The sequence below is a fragment of the Lepisma saccharinum genome, chromosome 11 (genome assembly GCF_977018435.1).
Source record: "Lepisma saccharinum chromosome 11, izLepSacc3.1, whole genome shotgun sequence".
NCBI classification, from domain to species: domain Eukaryota; kingdom Metazoa; phylum Arthropoda; class Insecta; order Zygentoma; family Lepismatidae; genus Lepisma; species Lepisma saccharinum.
The window spans coordinates 21,871,872-21,895,590 of NC_139239.1; the positions used below are offsets into that span (position 1 = coordinate 21,871,872).

General features: G+C 38.2%; 1 protein-coding gene across 4 annotated transcripts in view; it reads left to right on the top strand.

The window, feature by feature from the left end:
- LOC145994674 (uncharacterized) overlaps positions 1-15,911 on the top strand; it is a 107,718-nt gene extending 91,807 nt beyond the window's left edge. For 3 of the 4 annotated variants that reach the window (XM_083130809.1, XM_083130810.1, XM_083130811.1), the window contains exons 4-6: positions 348-435; positions 4,213-7,643; positions 14,653-15,911. In XM_083130809.1, coding sequence (XP_082986935.1) covers positions 348-435; positions 4,213-7,643; positions 14,653-14,738 — 3,605 coding nt within the window. In that variant the 3' untranslated portion in view covers positions 14,739-15,911. Of the gene's footprint in view, positions 1-347; positions 436-4,212; positions 7,704-14,652 lie in introns of all 4 variants that reach the window. The other variant, XM_083130812.1, reaches the window with a different exon arrangement.
- The last annotated feature ends 7,808 nt before the right edge of the window (positions 15,912-23,719 follow it).

Genomic DNA, 23,719 nt, shown 5'->3' on the forward strand with positions numbered 1-23,719 from the left:
AAATTTATTAACCAACATGTCCTTTGAGGTAAACATTTTGTAAAAGATTAAAAGAGGGAGGGACCTGAAGAAAATGTCCTTCAATGTGAAGATGTAATGAACAATAACTGTAAATTTTGTTAAAAAAAAAAACAAAAAAAAAAAACGGATTACAAGTAACTTGTTAGTTAAAAAGATCTGTAATACATAATTAGTTTGAAGGTGAATAACACTTTCACAACTTTCATCTGCAAATTGTGCATTTCATAGATCTTGGATGCTGTGTTTTTATGTGTCCATTCTTTTAAAGTAACATATAAGGCAATGCATTATAAGTAGTTTTAATAACTCATTACTTTTTCTTACAGGTGTTCTTGTGGTGAATGTGACGTGGCGAGGGAAGACATATGTGGGAACTTTGTTGGATTGCACAAAACATGACTGGGCACCACCAAGGTAATTATTTTCCATCATTCTCTTGCCTAACGAAGTATGAATGCTAGATAAGAATTGTCACATGCCCACTGCATTATTACAGATTTTCATTGCAAATCCTATTATTCAGAAATATTTATGTTTTTCCACATAATATTCATATGCTTGTTTGACAGGACTTTACACAACAACTGTAGGGGAAAGTGGGGTAAGATCGGGTAGTGGGGTGAAACCGGGTACCTTGGTTCTGGCGTCATTAGTTCTCCTCTCTAGCTGACAGATGGTGAACTACACTCCACTAGTCAAGAAGAAGGAGCCGCCATATTGGGATGTTGTTTCTGTTGAATTCACCGCTGTGTCTGTGTAGGAGAGCTTGTTTTACGATGTGATCTCTCTAATATTCTTTTGTTTTTAAACCATCCTTATTGAATAGTCACTACAGTTATATAATGCTCTTTAGTCCAGCTTATTATATGTTTACTAAGGATTTATACACTAACAAACATCTACGGATTTAGTCCAATAGTAGCGTGGTTCTGTTTCTTTTATATAACCTCTGCATTTGGGGTAAGACCGGGGCAAGACTGGGCACTACCCATCATTGTCCCATCCTTTAACACTAAATTATATTTTTTGTAATGATGCATTTTCTAACTCAGAACAAGGAGAAGGGTGGATCCAATGTGGAAAGTGTCTTGGCTGGGCCCACGAAAGCTGCAGTGCAGCGGAGTAAGAAGACAACTACTTTACTTGTGATTTCTTTAACTAATATTCTTGAATTGTTCAGCTAAGGCATGAACCAACTTGTCATAGGTATAAAATAATTTTTTTTGCTACTGTTCCACTGAAAATCTCTTTTTTTCTATTTTTCCATAAAGTTAACATATGCACCCAGTCTTACCCCACTAGTGGGGTAAGACTGGGTGATTGGAATTTTTTCAGAAAAAAAGTAGTGAAACTATGACTTTCCAGGAATGATATATAGTGTACTCAGTTAAACAATGCATATTTTACTTAAATCTGACACACTCTAGGTCGAATAGTTTAGCTCCAGCAGGCCTTCGAGTGTTAGCTACCTGGTCTTACCCCACATAATTTTAATTTCATATATGTGCAAGATCTGGGAAATGGAAAGATAATACAATTTGGTGGTGGTGGTGGGAATGGAGAGAATGCATGCAATCTCTTGAAAATATTTCTATTTATGTGGACAGACATCCTTCTATAGTGAATTGTTTCTATAAAAAAAGAAAAATTTAGTTTAATATTAAAAAAAAATGTCATTCAATAGGGAGCAGGTGCTCTGTAAGTGAGCATAGTTTACAACCTTGCAATTTCTCATTCATTTATCAACACTTTTGTGGCCTGTTCAAATTCTGAGAATGTACTTTCTTTCATATCAGGACATCTTACTGTGGGAACAGGTATTGTGTTCACTTTGTGAACCTTTTTATTTATAGGACCCAATGTCTATAGCTCTTGTTGAATGTGCTTACAAAACTGATGCTGAGTATATTGATGCTACTTTTGAGGATATCTCCCCATCACCACGTGGTAGCAATCCCCCCCCCCGGGGGGTCTCTTGTTTGTTTTTAAGTCCACTTTACTTGTTTGTTTTTAAGTCCACTTTATGCACAGAAACGATAATCAGGACTGGTCTTACATTTTAAAGTTGGATCTGAACCACCATGCGCCTCCAATGGGTATCAAACATGGAACCTCTTGATTACACAGTGACAAAATTGGTTCTACATCATCGGATCTTGTGGGATCCAATTTTTTCTTCAGTGTAAATCTTCCATTGTAATTTTTGTAAAATAAATGTACTTTTATTTTGAGTTATTTATTTGCATGCAGAAAGTAAAATCTTTCATTCAGAGGAAACATATGCAAGAAAAATATTGAAGTTTGACACTGTCTAAAAAAAATAAATTGTAATTACAAATAATCATAATTTATCTGAGTAAGTGTTCTTAAATAGAATATGACTGCAATTGTTGCTTAAAATACACAAAGTTACACAAAAAGTTATTCTCAAGAGCAGTGGTTCTCAACAATCCTGAGACAACAGCTCAGAATTATTATTATTATTTTTAAGTCAATGCCCCAATTCCAATAATTTTTCTACCAAATACCTTTCTATTTTCTGAACTAGGAAATAGTAGTAGTAAATAAATTATGACATAATCACGAACAGTAATGGTTCGATTATATGGAGGATTGTTGACAAATATAAGATTTAAATTAGTTGTCAAGTATTGGATCTAGTGAACCTCTCAGAGCCTGGGATGATTGTTGGCAGGGCCTGATGGTTGAGAAACCCTGCTCTAGAGAAGTTGCAACACATTCAGTTATAATGTTTTGTGTGTATGTTGTCTCACTCATCTCATGCCAAGCACTCTGGAAAACAATGAGGGCTTTTCATACATGGGGCACTTGCTTGATGAGTGACAGCCTGAGCTCTTGGAGGAGCACCTGCCATTTCTTTTTTTCATTTTCGGCCATCAGGCTCTGTAAAATCATGACATTGAGTATTCCGATACATTTTTCATACCATACCATCAGTGACCAGCACTTGTGACTCTAAAAAGCTTTTACATCCTTAGCAGACCCTTTGTACCAATTAAATGAGTTCTTATGGCTCTTCTTCCTGTTTGCTTTTATTGCAGTCATTGACACCCATTCTTACCTCTAATTATAATAAGAGATACTTCTAGTTTCCCGGTTGTGTTCATCCTCTTCTTCAATACTGATTGCACTTGACTGTTGAGACTCTTCTACAACAAAATGAGGATTCTCATCTGTGTCATCCTTCCCCACTACAATTATCATTTTGAAATTACAAACTTTGTATTGAATTTGTATTACCTCCTCTGCCACAGAGTGAAGCATTCTGAGGCAAGTCATTATATACATGCCTAATGAGTGCTGTCAATTCCATTTGCATGGGGGAGAAAATCCCGCCACTATGTCACGAAAGGAAAAAAAAAGTATTGTGGGTCTAACAGAGCCAAGTGTGGTGATAGCAGGTTAAATGTAGTTGCATACATTACATGGAAAGTACACGAAAGAACAACAAAATGTGAAATATTGGAAAAAAATAATATAATGTTCCTGTAATACAAATTTAAATGGATTTGGTTTATGAAGTTCTTAGTCCAGGTAACAATCAGGTGGTTTCAGACAAATACACCAAAATCTAAAGCACTGTAGCACAAACAGCAGTTGTTTGAATCTCGGTGTGTTCTTTGAAGCCACTGCAATTTGGCAAGTGCATGAAGTTTCACCAATGCTTTTTTGTATGCATTCCCAATTCATTTTTTTAAAAGTTTTATGTAGTTTAGTCATATATTTTGTCCTATAGATAAAATTTGTCATATATAAAATTTACATTATCTGCACTATACACTACAATATCATAATAAAAAAAATGATTATGAATTCATTCATTTTGTTTTTGAAACAATTTTCTTCCATGGAAATGTGTTTTACTATTTTATGCTCTGTACAAGCACAACTTAGACAAAACAATGTTAAATCAGTTTGAGTATAAGTTGTGAGAATTTGTTCATACAGTTGGAATGAAACTGTTCTGGATTTGAGATCCAGGTCATTTATTCATGATTCTTGCATTCTGAACTTAGTCCAAATCCAGAAATTTGTATGACATGACATTTGAATCAATTTAGATTTGGATTTTTGTTTGTTTGCATTTGAGTTTTGAAAATTTTAATTTGTTTGGTATACAGGCTTTTTCTTACTTAGAAAATTATGCAATTTTTCTTTTCAAATTTTCAGGTTCTGTGATTCCCCTACAAGTGACCTTGAAGCGCGGACACCTAAGGGTAGGGGCAAGCGAGGCAGGGCTGCAGCAGCAACACCTGTGAATGATCTCAGTAATTTTACAGAGACGAGGTCGTCTGTACATAGCAAGTTGAGAAATGGAGCAAAGGGAAGGCGGGGAGGTGGAACCACCGGCACTGCATTTGTCCCCCCGCGGCCTGAACCTGGCAAAAGAAAAGGAAGACCGAACGAGGTGGAGGAAGGAGGGAAAAGGAGCCGTTCTGCTTCCAGAGGTCCAACTTCGAGTCCTCCATCCTCGCCCGTGCTGCTCGAATGTCCGGAGCCAAATTGTTCGAAGAAGTATAAGCATATCAATGGACTTAAGTATCACCAGTCTCACGCCCATGGTGGTAATAATTTGGGTACAGAGGAGGATTCGTTGGACGTGAAGGATGTGAGCATGTCTGAAAACGACGAGAGCAACATGGAGGCCACACCTAGTCCATCTCCTGAGAAGTCTCCACGGCCGAAACAAGCAACGGATAGAAAGGAAGACGTAGCGCCAGCATTGTCCGAGTCAAGTACACCATCTGTACCTCCCCAGGCTCCTCCGCCATCGTCATCTGCAAGCACAGCAAGTACTAGCACTGTCACAACAACGGTCACTGTGGCTGCAACTTCAGTTACAACTACCACTTCCACAACAACAACAACTGCAACCACAAGTCCGGTAGTTGCGACGCCATTGTTGCCAACTACTCAGACGGTGGCCCCAACTCCGATAGTCACTATGCCAAGTCAGCCACCCGTGTTGCCAACAGAGACTGTGTCGACGCCGCCAGTGTCGGTATCCGATGTGAAAAGTAGTGGAGTGAAACCTAACAGTGGGACTGGAGTTTTGAGGTTTGGCCCATCGGAGGAATCTGTGCATCCACCATCAGTCATAACTTCCACGGCTAGTGTTCACCATCATCATCCTCAGCCTCAACCGCAGCAACAAGCACCCCCACCACCACCTGCCCCAATACAGGCTCAACAGCCTCTGCCCCCGACACAGCCACCCCAGCAGCCAAATTTCCCAAGTACATTGAGTGTACCAGTGACTTTATACTGTGCACCCACGACCGTGAACGGTCTAGCAAAGACTACGACTGTGTCAACAATACGGGCAGTGAACGTGCCAATAGCCAGCACGATGGCTTCCAATCCTCCTGGTGTGGTGACAAATGCCAAGCAGGATCCAAAATTGAATGACAAGTACAAAATTAAACCAAGCACAAGACCTTTAGTTCCTGTACCCTCTCCTGTAGTGAGCTTGCCTGTGAGTGTGTGTTCTTCAGTACCAAGTGGTGTTACTACAACCAGTCAGAATCCAAACATCAAGCCAATTCATCCAAAACCGCTGGCTCTCATCAGCGACGCCTCTATTGTGGATAGTGTGAAGAAAGACAAAAACAAACACAAAAAGAAGAATAGGGACAAAGATCGTAAGTCGCCAGCTGCAAGTCCAGGACCCCAGCCCGAGCCGGGTCTTGTAAATGGAATTGTGTTTGGAATGGATGCAAGTAATCCACATTCAGCCTCTCCACTGCCAAGTGCTTTGCCAGGATCTGCACCCCCTACTCAGGTGCCCCCACCCCCTGGTGACGGAGGAGGTCGAGAAGATGTACAGAGCCCTGCGTACTCTGATATTTCAGACGCGAATGACACTGCTCCTGTGTTAGAGTCGGAAGTTGGGGACAAAGGTCAGCAAAAGGGAGAGAAGAAGAATGAGGGACAAGTTTCGTCTTCACATAATTTGGGTCATTACGGCATTTATCCATTCTATGGACAACCACCGTACTTGGTACCATCAGTACCGACGTCAACTGCGAACATGGTGGCAGAAAACAAAGTCAAAGACGGGGAGAAGAGAGAGATGGGAGATCCAAAGATTCCTGAACGAACTGACAAAGACAAAAAAGACATGCCAGTGCCTACTTCATCTTCCTCTAACAGTGGGGTCAATGATTACCAACAGAAATTGATGCAACAGCACTATTATCCATATGGATATGTTCCAGGTTATCCATATAACATAGATCCAAATTATCATGTGTCCATGATGGCGACAGATCAGAATCACAAAGCACCATATGAGAAATATGTTGAAGACCATGAACGGATGTACAAAGAGCAGTTGGAAAGGCAGAAACAAGCTGACAAGGAAAAGATGGTGAAGGAACCTTGCAAGGAAGAGAAGAACACGCTGACTCCTGGACCAAGCCCAAGCTCCATATCCATACAAGGATCTTCGATAGGACGAGGTCCGAGCCCTGCACAGAATCCAGTGGATCAATCGAAAACAGTACAACCAATTCCTCACCACATCTCGCCAAGCCCAGTCAAGGAGAGACCTCCAACGCAGACCATCAAGACAGAGCCAGGTGCACCCACTCTCAAGGACAAACAAAACGAAAACCATCAAATCTTAAAGGAGAGCATTGAAATGAAAAGCCAGATGAACGACAAGAGTAAATATGTAGCGTACGATCCATATTTGTATCAGAGGCAGCAGGAAGAACTCAGACGATACTACCTTTATCCTGAACACAAGATGGGAGGTGACCCACGACGCAAGGAAGGCCAGCCTTTAGATGCAACAATTTCTAAACCACCTTCTGAGCCTAAACCGCAGCCTGCAGCTGTTGTGACTTCTCGGGAACCGCAAAAGCCTTCCACACCTGCAAGTTCAACTATGCAAAGTCCGAAACTCACAAGTCATGCAAGCAATAGGGAGCACAAGGACACCGACCGGAAGAGCGAAGATAAAATTGAGAAAAAGGAACACGACAAAATTAAACAGGAAGGTGTGAAGCCGACGATGGAAACTCAAGGCCCACCACCTCCGACATCTTCATACGCTTACATCCATCCAAGCTATATGCAGTCACCGCACTACGGTGCCATTCCATTCGACCCCAATCATCCCATGTATCGTAGCATTAACCCAATGTTAGTGCCTGGCCCCTATGGGGCTAATCCGTATCTTCCTCCACAGATGCGGTACCATGTGCCTCCTGGAGGGCCAGAGGACTTATCTCGCCCAGGTGGTCCAAAAGCCCTAGACCTGCTACAGCACCATGCAAATCAGTACTATTCTTCCCATAAAATCCACGAGCTTCAAGAGCGAGCCTTGAAGTCACCGACTCCAAACCCTGCTGTCCGCACTGCGGCGTCACCATCGGCTCCAGGTCCAGGCGTAACGGTAGGCTCCAGCAATTCGACAGTCCAGGTCCCTGTCACGACTGTGCATGCAAAACAGCCCACAGATGGCAAAGAGCCACAATGTGGAACCGAACGGCTGCGTTCTCCACCACCTCAGCGCCACGTCCATACCCACCACCACACGCACGTCGGGCTGAGCTATCCCATTCTGCCGAGCCAGTACCCCACACCTTATGGAGGTAAGCCTCTACTCAGGCCCTGACAGTGCGGGATATAGTGGGGCACTCTCTCATGCAATAGTAAGTGTAGGATCTAATCATAGCATGTGGTCGTTGTAGTTAGATGTATGGTTCATAACTTGATCTAGGCACCAAGCTTTAGACTGTAGTTCTGTTTCTTTTTGAGCCAAATGAGGTTATTTTTTATAAAGCACACAACTTGATTATGCATTATTGATACATATACATAATTATTTGTTCAGATAATAGAATTTATAATATTGCTTAGTGTTAAATTGATTGTAACAATGTAATCATCAGTGAGTGGTACACAGTCCACATTAAATTTGTTAAAAAAAATAAGCATAACTTCAAGATATATATTCATTGAACTAGACAACTTTGTTGTTCATAAAAAGATTAAAAAATATGAAATTGATCAACAGTAGCTTCATTTCATTTTAAGATCTGAGCCACTCATTATATAAGAATGCAATCCAGAGCTGCTTTCTGTAGAGCATCAGTTCTGAAACTTTAATTTATCACAGACTCTATCAGTTGTTGTTGGGGACCCATAGAGCTTAACTTGATATCTAAAGTCCTAAGGTGCATCTTTTATTATAATTATACTCAACCTTTTTAAAGGCTGCATTCTGAGTTTGGACTCTACGTGTTTGATCTATATTTATAAATGAGGTGGAAAATAATTTTTCACACAAGTATGGTCGTGGGCACCAATACCTTCAGATCCCTCTAGATATTTTGGGAAAGTCTTCTTGTAAATGAACTCAGAAACATGGAAGGGACTTTTCTTTGATGTTCAGGAAATGTGGATTTTGTAGTAGAGCATTTTATATGAATAAGTTTATTGTAAACAATCTCCAACATCAATAAAAAATGACAAAAAAATATTGTCACTTTGACCTATAGCAACCAGTGGAGAAAATATATTTTTAAAATCAGACTAATATAACATTGAACAGCCACTTTCCATGAATTTTCAAGGCAAATATAGAAGTCTGGCTCCCTGGGAGTCTGTGGACCACAGGTTAAGAACTGGTGCTGTGTCATGTAAATGTAAGCACTGGGCATTAGGAGACTATATTTATAAGGCCCCTTTTTATGAAAAAGTTGCTAGAACCAGTTAATCATTTCCCTGTATCAAAAGTGGCCAAAAAGTAATGGTGTGTCAGTAAAAGTACAGATAATTTTATTGATCTGATATAAATTACCTGTAATCAGGTGAATAAATCTGACAGTTTGGCTCATGGTAATATCAAGGTGTAAGTCAGTTTGCCAGGTTTTTGTAAAAATACATGCAGGGAAACATGCAAGTTTAGATACACGTGGGACATAAACATTAATTTATTATTAATTAACTTCGACTGAATCAATCACATGCATTCTTCAGAAGATGATGTCTATTTTATCAGTATAAATTGTGTATAAGTTTTCAATCATAATAGTTTGTATTCCTCTTGAACATGCATAATTATGATGATAACATAGCATGGTATTTTCAGTTCACATTGTATAGTAGTTACACAATCAAATATTTCTTAATACCTACAAGTTGACAATTAAGAAAGCAGAGTGTTTCTTGTGTACTGTCGCTACAAGTACAGGTGGTGTGGCAGTCATGGGCTTATTTTTCATTAATGTTTTTTTTATATTTTAAGTGCTATCTGTGTGGTCACTATTTTTTCCTGCCTAATCCTGAAAATCTGTCTCCTCAGTTTCATAACATGTAGCATAACAACAGAAAAACTTGCTACAAAAAGTAAATTAGAACACTACGAAGCTCACAGGGCATTGTAACAACTAAGATATGTGTATCAGAATTCGCAATAGCATCTCATTATTTCGATACAAGACATTAGGAAAGTTTCCCCTTTACAGTTGTATGCATATGCCGACATTTCCCTTACCAGTGATGTTTATTATTTTATTTGTTAAATTGTACTTTTTAGTAGTTAAATGAAAAAAAAAAGTAGTGCCCCTCTTTGATGGCATTATTTCATAACTAAACCCTGTATGGTCAGTAAAAACCTGTTGTTTTTCCCTTTCTTTTCCTACTCTTCTGGGAAGTTCAAATTGGTATGGTATCATGGGCACACAGAATGAATTGATTTTATATCTAGAGTTGACAGTTTTTTTAAAAAATCTTTGAAAAGGAATGAAGACATTTCATACTTCACAGAATAAATATTGGGTCTCTAGTTATATTTGTGATATTCTTACTACTAAGCTCCATGCTTGATTAGTATTCTACTCAAGTTATGCAAATCTAAGTTTGTGCTTTTTTTTGTGTTTGTTAACTGTACATGGAGCTCTTTATAATTACAAAGCTATAATATTAAAACTTTTGTAGCATACTGGAATTTCTTTGATTTGATAATGATATCTATAATATTTTTGTAACTACATTGAATTTTGGCAGTGATTTAGAAAAAAATTAGAACACATACTGTGATTACAGTGATCTTTGATATTGTTACATGTCAAAACAATGTGTCTTATTTTCATATAGCTCCCTCTTCGAATCTAAAGTTCTTAATATAAATATTTTCTCTAATTTTGATACAGGATATCTATGAAGTCTGGTAATGCTTTTCTTAATGTATTGCAGCAAGACTACAAATGATACAGCTTCAGCATGCATATCATATGAAAGAGAAACTTGCAAAGTTTTTTTGTTTTTTTTTCAAATCGCAAAGATTCGATGTGGTAATCATGCGTTCACATGGAAATAAAACTCATGCCATACCCTTTCCAGCATATTGTTAGTGGTGGCACATGCTCATAATCTTTGATGCAGCTCCATAGGAGGAAGTTGCAGGAAGCCGCATGCAGTGACCTTGGGGGGTATTTTTCTAAATTATCAATATCTACAGTTTGTCTGATCCAATGTTGAATAAACCCAGTGCCCAGGCAAGCATGAATGAAAATGGAGCGGAAAAGGAAATTATCAGAGTGTACTGTTGCTGCAACAATCCATAAAGTTTTGGCATGATAATACATACAAAGCATTCACCTTAGGTGAATTATGCTCATATTCAGTGATTTCATTATGGTTTGGGGCACCCCCAAATTCAAGAGTTATGTCTGTTGACTTTGCCATTTGTGGGAGTATCACTTTGCCACTGAGAAATTAGTGATAAATCTTTTTTTTCTTTCATCCAGTGTTGACTTAGACACACAACTGGCAACACTTTGTTTGTCACCTGGTTGTAACTGGTGCAATAGCTCCAATTTATGTGGCTTCATACAAGTCTCACACGCTCTATCTTTCACTGTCATACATAGCATTTGGAGCTCGAACTGATTTTTCAGGTTTCTTACGAATATGTCTCTGACCCGGTGAACATTGTCTTCACTCATGCTAGGATGGCTGCTCCTTTTCTGAGGACACAAGCATGAATTTGGTTTACCAGGCATTTCTCCACCTCCCTTTGGAAGCAAAGTGAAACAAAGGAAGACAGAAGGGTTATTAGGGGCCACTTGTCCCTCTGACATATCCGGAAAGTCTTCATATAATTCAAATGTTGAAATTGTAGCGCAAGAACATCAATGAGTGCTGTGAAAGACAGCAGATTATGTGCCTATGGAAATTATCCTAGTACTGGGATGCTTTATGAGAATTCTCTTAACCTGGAAAGCATCACTCCAAATTCCTCCCCCCACTTTAAAAAGAATCTTGCTGGCGGTCTTGTCACACACAAAAGTATTTGCAGGCGAAAGCAAAAGACTTCTTTATGCTAAGAGATAGTAGCTCATTTTAAGCCGATTGTTATAGTTAATGTCATTGCCTTGTAATCAACAGGTCCCAAGATCGATACCCAGTGGAGGCACATAATGGTTCGGCTCCCACTTTAATCTGTCGGCCCAGTCCCAATTAGCCTTACTGTGCATAAAGTGGACTTAAAACACTAACTCAATCAATCAATCAGTCAAGTTATTGTTCACAAGACTTAAATAGTTATCACAGATTTCAGCAATGAATAATGCAATATTTCTTAAAGGCACTCTACAAAACCTACGTAAAGCTGATGGTATACGAAACCAGATTCTCAGACACTATTGAAATATGTAATTACTTGTATATAAAAATTCCTAGATGTTCCTTCATGGCACGGTGCTTTATGCATGGGGAACTTTACCTTTTTCTTACCTTATTGAAATTCCTCAAAAGAAAAAAGTCTCTCTCTGACTAAAGCCCGATTGTATAAAGCAGTTGATCCTCGATTAGCCAGTAAAATTGATCGATCTGCAGTCATGCTGAACTCTGATTTTGTGTTGTATAAAAGTTGAACTGAGATTAAGTCCATGGGATCTGCGGTGAAAGTTGACCCGCGATTTTTCTCCGATCAGCATTGACCGTTGTTCAGCTGTTGTAACATGGCTGAACTAATAAAATGTGTTGCAAATGAACGTATACGGCAAGACGGGAGAATGAATTCATAAAATCCTGTTTCCATAATAAAGAACAAGCATGCACAACGAGGTAAACGATGATAAATATTTCTTCCATTTTTCTTTCTTTCCATATATCGTGTGTCATTGTTAATTACTGTTTGAAATACCATGTATTTTTTTCTTGAAATTTGCCTTAAATGACTGCAAGAGCATATTGTAACATTGTTTGATTTCACGATCAGAGAATGGTAACTTGAGAACAATCAAGTGTTGATGGATACAAACAGAAAATATGACCCGCTTAAGTTTTCTTGTTGATGTCATTGTTAAACTTGCGTTGGGATGAAGAGGGGGGCCAGGTTCATGGACGTTAAAAATATTACAATTTCGTTTTACTGCATCCAGGAAAGTGTCATTGCAATTCAATTTTGTCCGCAGAATGGAACAGAGCATGTAACTTTGGCTGTAGTGTATATACTGCTTTATGAACCGAGCACGTTGCATTTTAGTTGGTAGAGCTTTCTCTCCTCCTGATATATAAATAACGCATATCTTATTTTATTTAGAATATTATTTGTTTTGGGCATAATTTACATCTGAGAGGGCAAACGCCATTGTTGTTTCAATATTTATTTCCATTCGGGAAAACGCAAACACATGTTACATTTCACAAGTCAATGTAGGTTATTCAATTAAGTGCAAGGAAAATTTTGAATACTACTTACAGGAACTAATGGTCCACCTGTAACACGTTATTGTGTAATCACAAAATAAATATAATAGACATCTCCTAACATGAACAATAGCTCCAAATCAGAGTATAAGAAAGTTTTTATATCTCTTTTTAGCATTAAAAAGAAATAGATTTTTTTAAAAAAAAAATCAATTTATGCAAGCATATTTTCTCCCCTTTGCAACCGAGAACCGATAGTTGCTTTCGTTGTCAATGACAAATCATCCACGTGAAACTCACACAAGCAATAAATGACTGTCTAGTATGTAATTTACGTGATTTAACTAAATTTGTAACATGTTCGAATATTTAGTACGTTTAGCACCTCAGATTTATTCTTTATTCAAATATTAAATACATGCATTTTCCGAAACCGACTTTAAAATGTTTGCTGTTCAGTGCTGGACAATTGGCAACATCACAGGCACACTAGCGACATGTCTGGATTTGCCACATTGCCAAACGTATTTCTTTGAGCCAAGATCAGGATTTGATCTAAGATCGACAAATCGACAGTTAGCTTTATACAACATGATAGAAGCTTGAACTTAGTACATTCCCGGATCGTAGGTCAAATCTGATCTCCAGTTAGTGATGTTTATACAACCGGCCCTGACTAGATAATACGTAACAAAATTAAGTCCAATTCAAATCAAAAGGGGAAGAATTCAAAGTACACTTTGCCCCTTCCTTGACTCACTCGTCAGCAGCAAACTGTAAATGTGGTGAATGCAGTGGGCAGGCTAACCTAATGCAGAAGATATCAGGCTTATTTCTGCTCAGTTAATTGTGTCCGAGACTGAGCTACGTGCTAAAGTCTGACTTCTTCTAAACAGTTGTAAATCGATTTCCATGGGGAAATGCTTAAGTGATTCTGACACTTCCTCAGATGCAACATATATATTCTTTTGCAAAGTGCTGAAGATGTTTTCTGTTTTTCCTGTGACAAGTTGTTCGTGCAAAAGAGTTTTTTCTAAGATGTCGCTTGTAAAAAATAAATTATGATCAACATGAGTTACCCTTGTCGTGCAGGTTTGCGTTAGTAACATAGTAGCATTGTTTAAAATCTTGTACTAACAAAAAGGAGACACGTTGTATTATAGGATATTTTTGTAAGACTGCAGGAGTTCATTCTAAGGTTCAGAAAAAGTGTTTACGCTATTATACACGTGTGTAATGTGTGTATAATGTATATGTATGCGCGCGTGCATATAGTGAAAGTTTTAGTTTAGAAAGAGCAATTATTTACAGATTTGGCTTTCCTTTACTAACAAATAAATATGAGTTCCATTTCTAAGTGGGGGATATGATATGACACATAAAACAATAAGATGAACTTCCATATAGGCTTTTGCCCCCCCCCCCCCCACCTCCCTAATCAGACGGTCTGCATATGCATATGTTCCTTTGGTCCAATTATAAAATACTGCTTACCATGCCGAGACTCCAAATATGATAAATTTATTAAAATAATTACAATCAATATCTTAAGGTATTTTACTTTACAAGACAACAGTGTAAATTACCTTCCGGCTTGGTGCTTCTTTGCCATAGTTAGTCTGGAAATCCCATTGCAAATCTGTAGCACTCTTCTTTTTATCAAATTCCAATACACTCCCACACCAGAGGCTGCCATCTTTACAAGAATGCCAACTGTGGCGAATGGAGAAACTACAAGCATTGGCGGTAAAATTCAGATAAAACTATTTCTTTCACATGACATGCATATGAAAGCTCTTGTCGTTCATGTAATAAAGCAAGGAAACTGTTACCGGACTTTATGGACACTGGCTCATGAGAGAAAACAAACTGGTCATAATGTATGTGTAACTTTGTTATTCTTTACATGTTTTTAAGCACTTTTTGAATTTTCATCTACAGCTACAGCGACAGCTGCTGTTCTGGCCAGCCAGCAGGCGGCTGCCATAGCAGCTTCGACAGTCATCAACCCATACACACCAAAGTGAAGTCCTGGGGCCAGTGTGCGGTATTGTTAGTGTAGATGTAGTGTTGATGTGTTGCGAGCAGCCATCGTAAAGGAGGTGTGCGAATACATAGGAAGGGATGCCCAGGGGACTTAACTAAAAAGAAAAAAAGTGTGCGATTGTGATGGAAAGTGCTTGTTGCAGGGGTGTGTACACGTCCCCTTTTGCATCGATCGCAACAAGAAGCACCAAAGTGGTGGAGAAGCTCAGGGCATTTGGTTCACAGACACGATTCCCACAGCGACAATGAATTGTGGTTGCTGATCTCATGTGAGTGCAAGACCAATTTATGTTGGAGAAGAGAATTTAAAGAAAATTATATTTGCTTAAGTGTGCATGTGTGTGTGCATGCGTGCGTAGATGCGAGTGTTTCCGTGATCATATGCGTAATTGCTGCATTGAGTGGTGTGAATTTCGTTGATCAAAGACTTCTACATAGTGTTAGGGGCTTGAAAGTTTACCTCTCCTTAAAGTTCATATAAAAAAAGATGTGTTATTTAAGGGTGCATAATATGAATGTAACCTAGTATTAATCTAGCAAAGGAAGTACGGGACCTGCTTGATATGAGCATTCCATGTGTCCCCCCTGCCCCTCTGTTCAATGAAGTTTCATTTATTTTAAGTATCTCACAGACTGTCTGTTTTACATTGCATATAAATATTATATATATATATATAAATATATATACAAATTTTTGTGTATATAGTGTAAAGACAAAACTTGTCTTTTTAAGTCATAGTGTGGGTAGGCACAATGGGAAATTTAAACTCAATGTGTATTTTTAATGTTTTTCAACTTCTAGAGTGAAATATCAAAATGTTTATTTGTGTTTTTTATGATAAAAAAAGAGAAAGGAGTCTTTCTGTATTGAAATTGGCATGTATTAAGCTATTTTGAAGGGTATAACCATTCCAGTTTTAGTGGAATGGAATTAAGTTTAAAAATGACATTGTAGGTAATAACTGTGCCCATTTACCTCTTAAGAATTTAAAGTAAAAAAAGAGAAAGAAGAGCCTGTTTGTTGTTACACCCCCCTTCCTGTCACAGTGTTCAGAAAGAGCTATTACTGCCCAGGTTCCAATGTTCCAATATCTGCTCTATGTGCGATCATATTGTATAGGCAGAACATTGCAATTAAAAACTACATGCTGGTACAGTGACTTTTTATGTATTGCTCGTTATCAAACCTGGTTTTAAGTTGCAATTCTTACTTGTCAGTTGCTCGAACCTCAGGTATTTTCGATGTCAAGACTACAGAAATCCTTTGATCCTTTTGACAGCATTGGAAATAAATTCAAATGGCATTGTATCTTTAGATTATGCAATTTAATTCTTGTGGAAGAGCAAAATGTGTGAGGGATTTCACACTGAAGTAGCAAGAGAGAGAGACGTGGCACATCACTTGGGAATAAACCAATCGGCAGCAGTACTGCAACACCATCACAAGTGTGAATTTGATGGGTGAAATCTTCAAGGAATACACTATATTATACTATACATATTGCTTTGGTGTGAAGTCTACCTTGAGGTTTTTGTGTATTTAACTATAACATATTACTACTGTCATTATACTACAGCCGGAAAGGAATAACCTGGCAGTGACGTCACTCCCTGCTAAGTCAGCGTTGCCAACTACTATGAAAGGAACCATGGCACAAGTAAGAGTACGAGCAGTAAGGATCACGGTGCAAACTACCAATCTTCAATTTCATATGTTTGTTTATTTTAATTATTTCATATAATTTGGCTTTCAGCTAACCTTCTGCATACAGAATATTGTGAGATGACAGCCACGACTTCATTTCATCCTTCCTGCTATTTGATGTTGGTATTTTTTCCACTAACTTGTGGTATGGACCATTGTCACACACAATAACAGAGTTTGGGGCCAGATTGGGAAGAAGCTGTTCTTCGAACCACAACATAACATTGTTAGTGTCCATCTCCCCATGATAGTCCCCAGAAGTTGTTTTTGAAAGGAACACTAACTTCGCCCCCTCCACAAATCCACTTTCACCACTGGCATGCACAATAATCAACCTGTTGGCACTTTACCTCCCCCCCACCCGAATCTTTGGAATCCAGCAACACTTTGGGGACAATGTGGTGTGTGTTCACGAAACTTTCATCCATGTAAATGAAAGACTGTCAGTTTGCTCTCTGCGCAGTTCTATAACTTCACGCAAAAATGATCACCGCCCGCAACGCAACGACGCTGTTTCGTTCAAGGAGTAGCTTCCTGCTGCTTAAGCTATGCTTTTTAAATCTGAATCCTAAATTTCTTATGATCATACGCAACAACCAACGCGAACCCTTAAAGTTAATATTTTCTTGCAGTTCCTTCATCAGTTTATGTACGGTGACAACAATGCCTTTCGTGTATAAATCATGGATTGTTCAGCGCACTACTGCTTTATCAAAAGAATCCGGATTTGTGACACGTTGCTGAGCGTTCGGGCAGTTTTTGCCCACCGTTGAAAAAGGTTTCCCGCTCACACTCGCAACACTTTTGTCTTTCTCCTTCAAAATTCTCCACACAGATCTTTCACTGACACCTGTCACCACGGACGTTCTGTGAACAGCTGTGGTTTTGTTTTCATCGCAATCAAAGTTCTTATACACATTGGAAACTTATTTCTCTTGCATTGCTATGCAAGGGCTTATCTTTCTTTACGCCACTGCTCATTGTACAACAATGACAAAACAGCAAAAAAAAAAAAAAACCTCCCTAACAAAGAAACAAAATAGCCTGCAATCCCTCGCTCGTAGCTGCAGTTTGTTAGACTAAGGTAGCAGTGTGGGGGTTTGCATGCCTGCATCACCCTTCTCGGAATGATTTCGATTGGTTTGCACGTTACCTTGTCGTCTGCTCTAGCGAATGAGCCTTCGCTTCTGCAAGGAGAGGTAAAGGTGGGAGATGACGTCACTGTCAAGTTATTCCTTCTTTGCTGTAGTTGACAATATATCTTGGCAGTGACATACTAGCAGAATTGCCAAGAGCCCACCTTTAAAAATGTGCATCATTTGCATTTGTAAATTTTTTCAAGTTACCGTATTGGAGTGATACTTTAGGGTAATTTTATGTTAAAGAATTTATAGCATACATAGGAAATTTTTAACTAGAGTGATATACAACATTATAAAATTATCGTGAGATTGCGATAGTCTCTTGCATCCGAAAATATAGTTCCGCTCTTCGAGCTAATTGCGTAGCACTATGGGAAGGCTTTCTACATTCATGTAAAGTACAAGGGTGTGCTGGATGGTAAAAAATTGCCATTTTGTAACTTGGAAAATTTTTCAATTGTACATACCACCCGAAAGTAGTTGTTTTTGGATGTTCGAAATAAAAACTGATAATTTCAAGAAGTTTCAAACAGAAGCAGAAAACATAGATAATTTACCACTTTTGAACAGGATCATTTGGAATTTCCTGACTGATTGGGATGGGAATTTTTTTTTTCCAATCCTGCAGGTCCTTAGGCACTAACATTTATTATAATTCAAATCATCTGCTAAAAGCCTCAGGATCATGATTTTGTGCCATTCATAAACCCACTGAAGCAATATACAAGGTGAGCATAATGTTTTCCCCTGATTTCAAACATTTATTACACAAAAGGTATGCTAGGTAGAGACAGTAATGCTTTACAAATGGCACCAAAACTCAGTTTTTCTCTCTTTGTGGCTCTACAGCCCTTTGTGGGCCTTGGCCTCCTCCACAATCAGCCTCCATTCCAATCTGTCAATTCTTCTCCTCCATCCTTTAATTTTCATTGTTCACAAGTTTGCAGCGACGTCGTCTATCCATCAAAGTCATGGTCTGTTCTTTCTTTTTACATGGTGAAGCTTTTATCTCAACATTCTTCTTGGCATCCCCATCATTTTTTCCACATGCCCCAACCACACTATTTTCTGAGCTTTGACGAATCTCACTACATCCTGGCCTTTTATTAAATCACCTAGCTCTGCATTATATCTTATTCTCCAGTCTTCATCTTCCCTCACAGGTCCATATATCTTTCTTAATATTCATCTCTCAAATATTCTGAAGGAATTTTCATCTGACAATTTCAAAGTCAAATTCTCTGATCCATAAGTGACAACTGGTCATATTAGTCTCTTATAAATTTTAAGCTTTGTATTTCTTGTGATCAGTCTATTTCTGAACAGCTGCTTATTTGCAAAATATGCACGATTGCCTGCCCGTATTCTTTCCTTTATTACTTTACTCATATCATTGTCCCCAAATATTTAAAACAAGGGACTCGCTCAAACTTATTCTCTCCAATTGTCAGATCTTGAGATGCTCTTCTGATCTCAGAGTTAGACATTCTCATGTACAGAGTGTCCGAAAAGTCACGCAACCCGGTGTTTACGACCGTATAACGGAATAGCGAAACGGAATGAGAAAAAACGCTTTCTGCCAAGAGAATGCCTTGTATATTGGGAAAATTTAGAGAGACAAACATATGTAAGAACATGCATGTTTTAATAACAAATAAGCAAAGTGTTGCCAAAGGCGGGAAAAAAATATTTGCAAATCGTGTATATTGATGCACAGAACTCACTGAGGTAAATTATTGCAACATTTCACAATACCAACGAACAATTTGGATGGCCATCTAATGAATTTGACAGAAAAATAACTTTGACGAAGTTTCAAAAACATTGCAGAAGGGAATAAATGGGCTGTTTCAAAAATCGATGTTTTCACAATATTACGAGGGACACTGGCAACACTGTTGGTGTCACGTGTCACTAACAGACGTGTTTCACCTCAGGCTATCACACTAAGGCACTTTTAACGACAAAGGAGAAAGTTGGTTATTCTCGAACATATGCAATAAATTACATACACCTTGCAACCCTGAAATGTGGTTTCAATTGGATAGGTATGTCTACAGCCAAAATTCCAGGCATTGGTCGACAGAAAACCCACATCAGTTGCATGCACTACCCTTGCACTCTCCGAAAATCGGTGTATGGTGTGGAATATTGCGACGTCGTATTGTGGGACCGTTATTATTTGAGACAACAGTGGATACCGCTGTGTACGGGGATCTCATAATGCAATTCGTTGCTCTCCTGGAAGAAGACGAACGTGATGTTTGGCTACAAAAAGATGGAGCAACTTGCCATACATCTAATGAATCTCTTCGTATGCTGAGAGAATTTTTTGGTGATCGTCTAATATCCAAGGATTTATGGCCCAGTCTCTCGCCCGATTTAACATCTGCAGATTTTTTTCTGTGGGGTTACTTAAAGGGGAAAGTATACCAAACGCGACACAAAACATTGGAGGAGCTGAAACGAAAAATTACACAGGAAATTGATAATATCGATGCTGCAACCCTCAGGAAGGTATCTGAGAACATGATCAAGCGAACCAATTTATGTATCCAAGAAAATGGTGGACACTTCAAACATTTGCTTTAATTTGTAGTGATACCAACATTTCAGGGTTGCAAGGTGTATGTAATTTATTGCATATGTTCGAGAATAACCAACTTTCTCCTTTGTCGTTAAAAGTGCCTTAGTGTGATAGCCTGAGGTGAAACACGTCTGTTAGTGACACGTGACACCAACAGTGTTGCCAGTGTCCCTCGTAATATTGTGAAAACATCGATTTTTGGAACAGCCCATTTATTCCCTTCTGCAATGTTTTTGAAACTTCGTCAAAGTTATTTTTCTGTCAAATTCATTAGATGGCCATCCAAATTGTTCGTTGGTATTGTGAAATGTTGCAATAATTTACCTCAGTGAGTTCTGTGCATCAATATACACGATTTGCAAATATTTTTTTCCCGCCTTTGGCAACACTTTGCTTATTTGTTATTAAAACATGCATGTTCTTACATATGTTTGTTTCTCTAAATTTTCCCAACATACAGGGCATTCTCTTGGCAGAAAGCGTTTCTTCTCATTCCATTTTGCTATTCCGTTATACGGTCGTAAACACCGGGTTGCGTGACTTTTCGGACACTCTGTATATTTTATTGTATCAATATGTTGTACAGTTTAGATCTGATTTTTGTGTGAAGGATAAATCTTATTCGTAGACCTAAAAGCAACATGAGACTTTTCGGACACTCTGTACTTAGTCTTCTTTTCATTTACAGTAAGCCCCATTTTTATTGCTTCTCTTTCCATTTGCTTATAAATTTGTTTAGGTGTACTTATTGTTCTAGAAATGATTGTAATATCATCTGCATGGATTTCTCAAATATGGTTCCCTTCTGGTCAACTACTTGTATTACTTTGTGCAATGATAGATTAAATACTACTGCCGACAGCCAACCCCTTGTTTCACTCCGGTGTTGAATTCAATTCTTCACTCAGTTTACTATCAACTTTCACTCTTGCCTTAGTACCACTCATAGTCATTCTTACTAGTCTTATTATTTTGAGTGGAATATTCCTCAAGTACCTTAAACAGTTCATTCCGATTAACACCGTCAAAGGCCTACCTGAAGTCAACAAATAAAAAATGCAAATCCACGTCATGTTCATAAAACTTCTCCATCTTCTGTCTAATAATAAAAATTCGATCAGTAGTGCTTCTGCCAGGGCGAAATCTACATTGGAACTCTCCCAGTATATCTTCTGTGTAACATTTTTTTCTCCCATATTAAATTAATCACATTTCTTATAAATTGTGCATATTATTCCAGATTTCCATTTCCGGGGCATGTTTCATTTTCCCCATATCATTACGATCAATCTATGTATTGCTTCCAACATGTGTTACCACCAAGTTTAATAAGTTCTATTACCAATTCATCCTTGCCTGGAGCTCTATTATTCCTAATTTTCTTCATTACAAATTCAGCCTCTTCCATAGTAAGTACTTGTACCTCATGATCATCCCTATTTCCTATTATACTGCTCTTCTTGGTCTCCCACTTTATTCAAAATCTCTTTTTATTGAGTATCTGATTCTTTTCTACAATTACTTCCCCATTCTTATCTTTACATCCTTCTATTCTTGGCTCAAATCCTATTCTCATTCTATCTATTGCTCTATAGAATTTTATTTCACTTTGTTGATTTAATTATTCTATTTCTTGCATCTTCTTTTTATACATAATTTTCTTCTTTTGTTTGAATACTCTGTGCTTTCATTCTTAATTCCTCATACCTCTCAGCATTACTTTGAGTTTCCCTCTGTAGCATTTTCTCTAGCTTTATTCTTCTCATCTGTAACCTGTCTGCACTCACCAAACCACTCATTCCTTTTAGTTTTCTCTTCTCCAAAAGTTTCTTGTGCTACCTCCTTTATCACTCCTTCCCATCATTTCCCATTCGTGCTCAACCACTTGTATTCTGCCTTTCTCCTTCAGTTTACTCTGTACGTTACTTACATATTCACTAATAACTTCATCTTTCATTTTTTTCATGTTCCACTTCTTTCTCTTGGCCATCTCGTTTCTTTGAACCGCTATCAATTCCCTTATTACTGCTTTTACCAGGTAGTGGTCACTATCACAATTGAGTCCTCTGCAGCTTCTCACATCAATAACTGATGAGGCATGACACAAAAAGTATGCTAGGTACACACACATGGCATTTTACAAATGGCTCTAAAACTCAAAAGGTTTATATCCCTCAAAATCACAAGTTTGTTGTTTTATTCATAAACTTCAACACATGGGCCATTTGTTGTATGGAGAATGTACCTAAATGTAACACTTTTGTTCATCAATATACCACCCAATTTCTCACTTAACACGTTCACTGCTGATCTAAATTTGAATTTTTTGTTTTCCACATTATGTACTTTTATGGTTCCTTGTAGTTACTAGACAACATAAAACACGTTTTTCTTGTTATGGATGTAATCATGAACAAATATGGCGGTGGATGCCTTTCAGCGCCATTAGCACACAGCATCAAATTTCCTTGCTCTGTGCTGAAGATGCCGAAAGGCGCCCACTGATACTTTTGTTTTTATCTACATTCACAACATTCAATTCTGAGGGAGTTGTTAAAAATTATTATTTATTATGTTATACAAATAATTGCTTTCGTTTTTAGAGATAAAAATTTTACATACGTATTACTTGTACATACAGCAAACAAAATATTGGTACATCAAAACTTCTACATATTCTTTACATGACATACAGACATTATTTTCAAATCATTACTTTACTTGTTTGTGATAATTATAAAAACATGGATGCAAAAACAGTCCAGGAGTACCAGGACAGATTACACAGTTGTAAATAGTGTCGGTTCTCTTTCCATTTTTCTTGCATTCCCGACATTTCTTCCGCAGTGTTCTTCCCTTTGGTCCTTGCTGACACTTTGTTGGTAGATGATCTGATTTTCTTGAAGGAGTTGGAAGAACTTCTGGTCTGGCTGATTTGAAGGACAGCAAGTGTCTAATTATAACCAATGTGAAATCATATAGGTTCACCGTTTTGTTTACAGTGTATTTGTTGTGGAGGTGGAAAGCATTTTGAACCATAAGCTGTGCGTAGTGGACAAACCGTTTTTTATACCACCTTAGTGTCTTGCGATCACTTTGGTAGTAAGCCATCATTTGGTCCTGTCTGTCTACTCCCGACATGTAGCAATTGTACTGTACAATTGGAAGTAGTTTCATGTGTTTTTCATTTCTTTTATTTATGATCTCAACTAATTCATTTGGAAATTCTGTAGATATATAAAGCACTTCTCTTTTATCGCGCCACTTGCCAATCATGATGCCTCCATCAGAGTATTTCCCTGTGCTTTCCCCCTTTTTGAGTTTCGCTCGTGTGACTGTCTGTGGGTTGTTTTTTTCTGTTAGCCCTAAGGGTACCTGTGGAATAAGTTTTTTTCTCCAGGAGAACCTGGGATAGTTCATGACTGTTGTAGAAGTTGTCCATGTAGAGGGAATTGTAGAGGGAATGTCCATTGTATAATTTTCCCTCCATGAGATGCAGGACTACTTTACTGGAGTGACCCTTTCCAC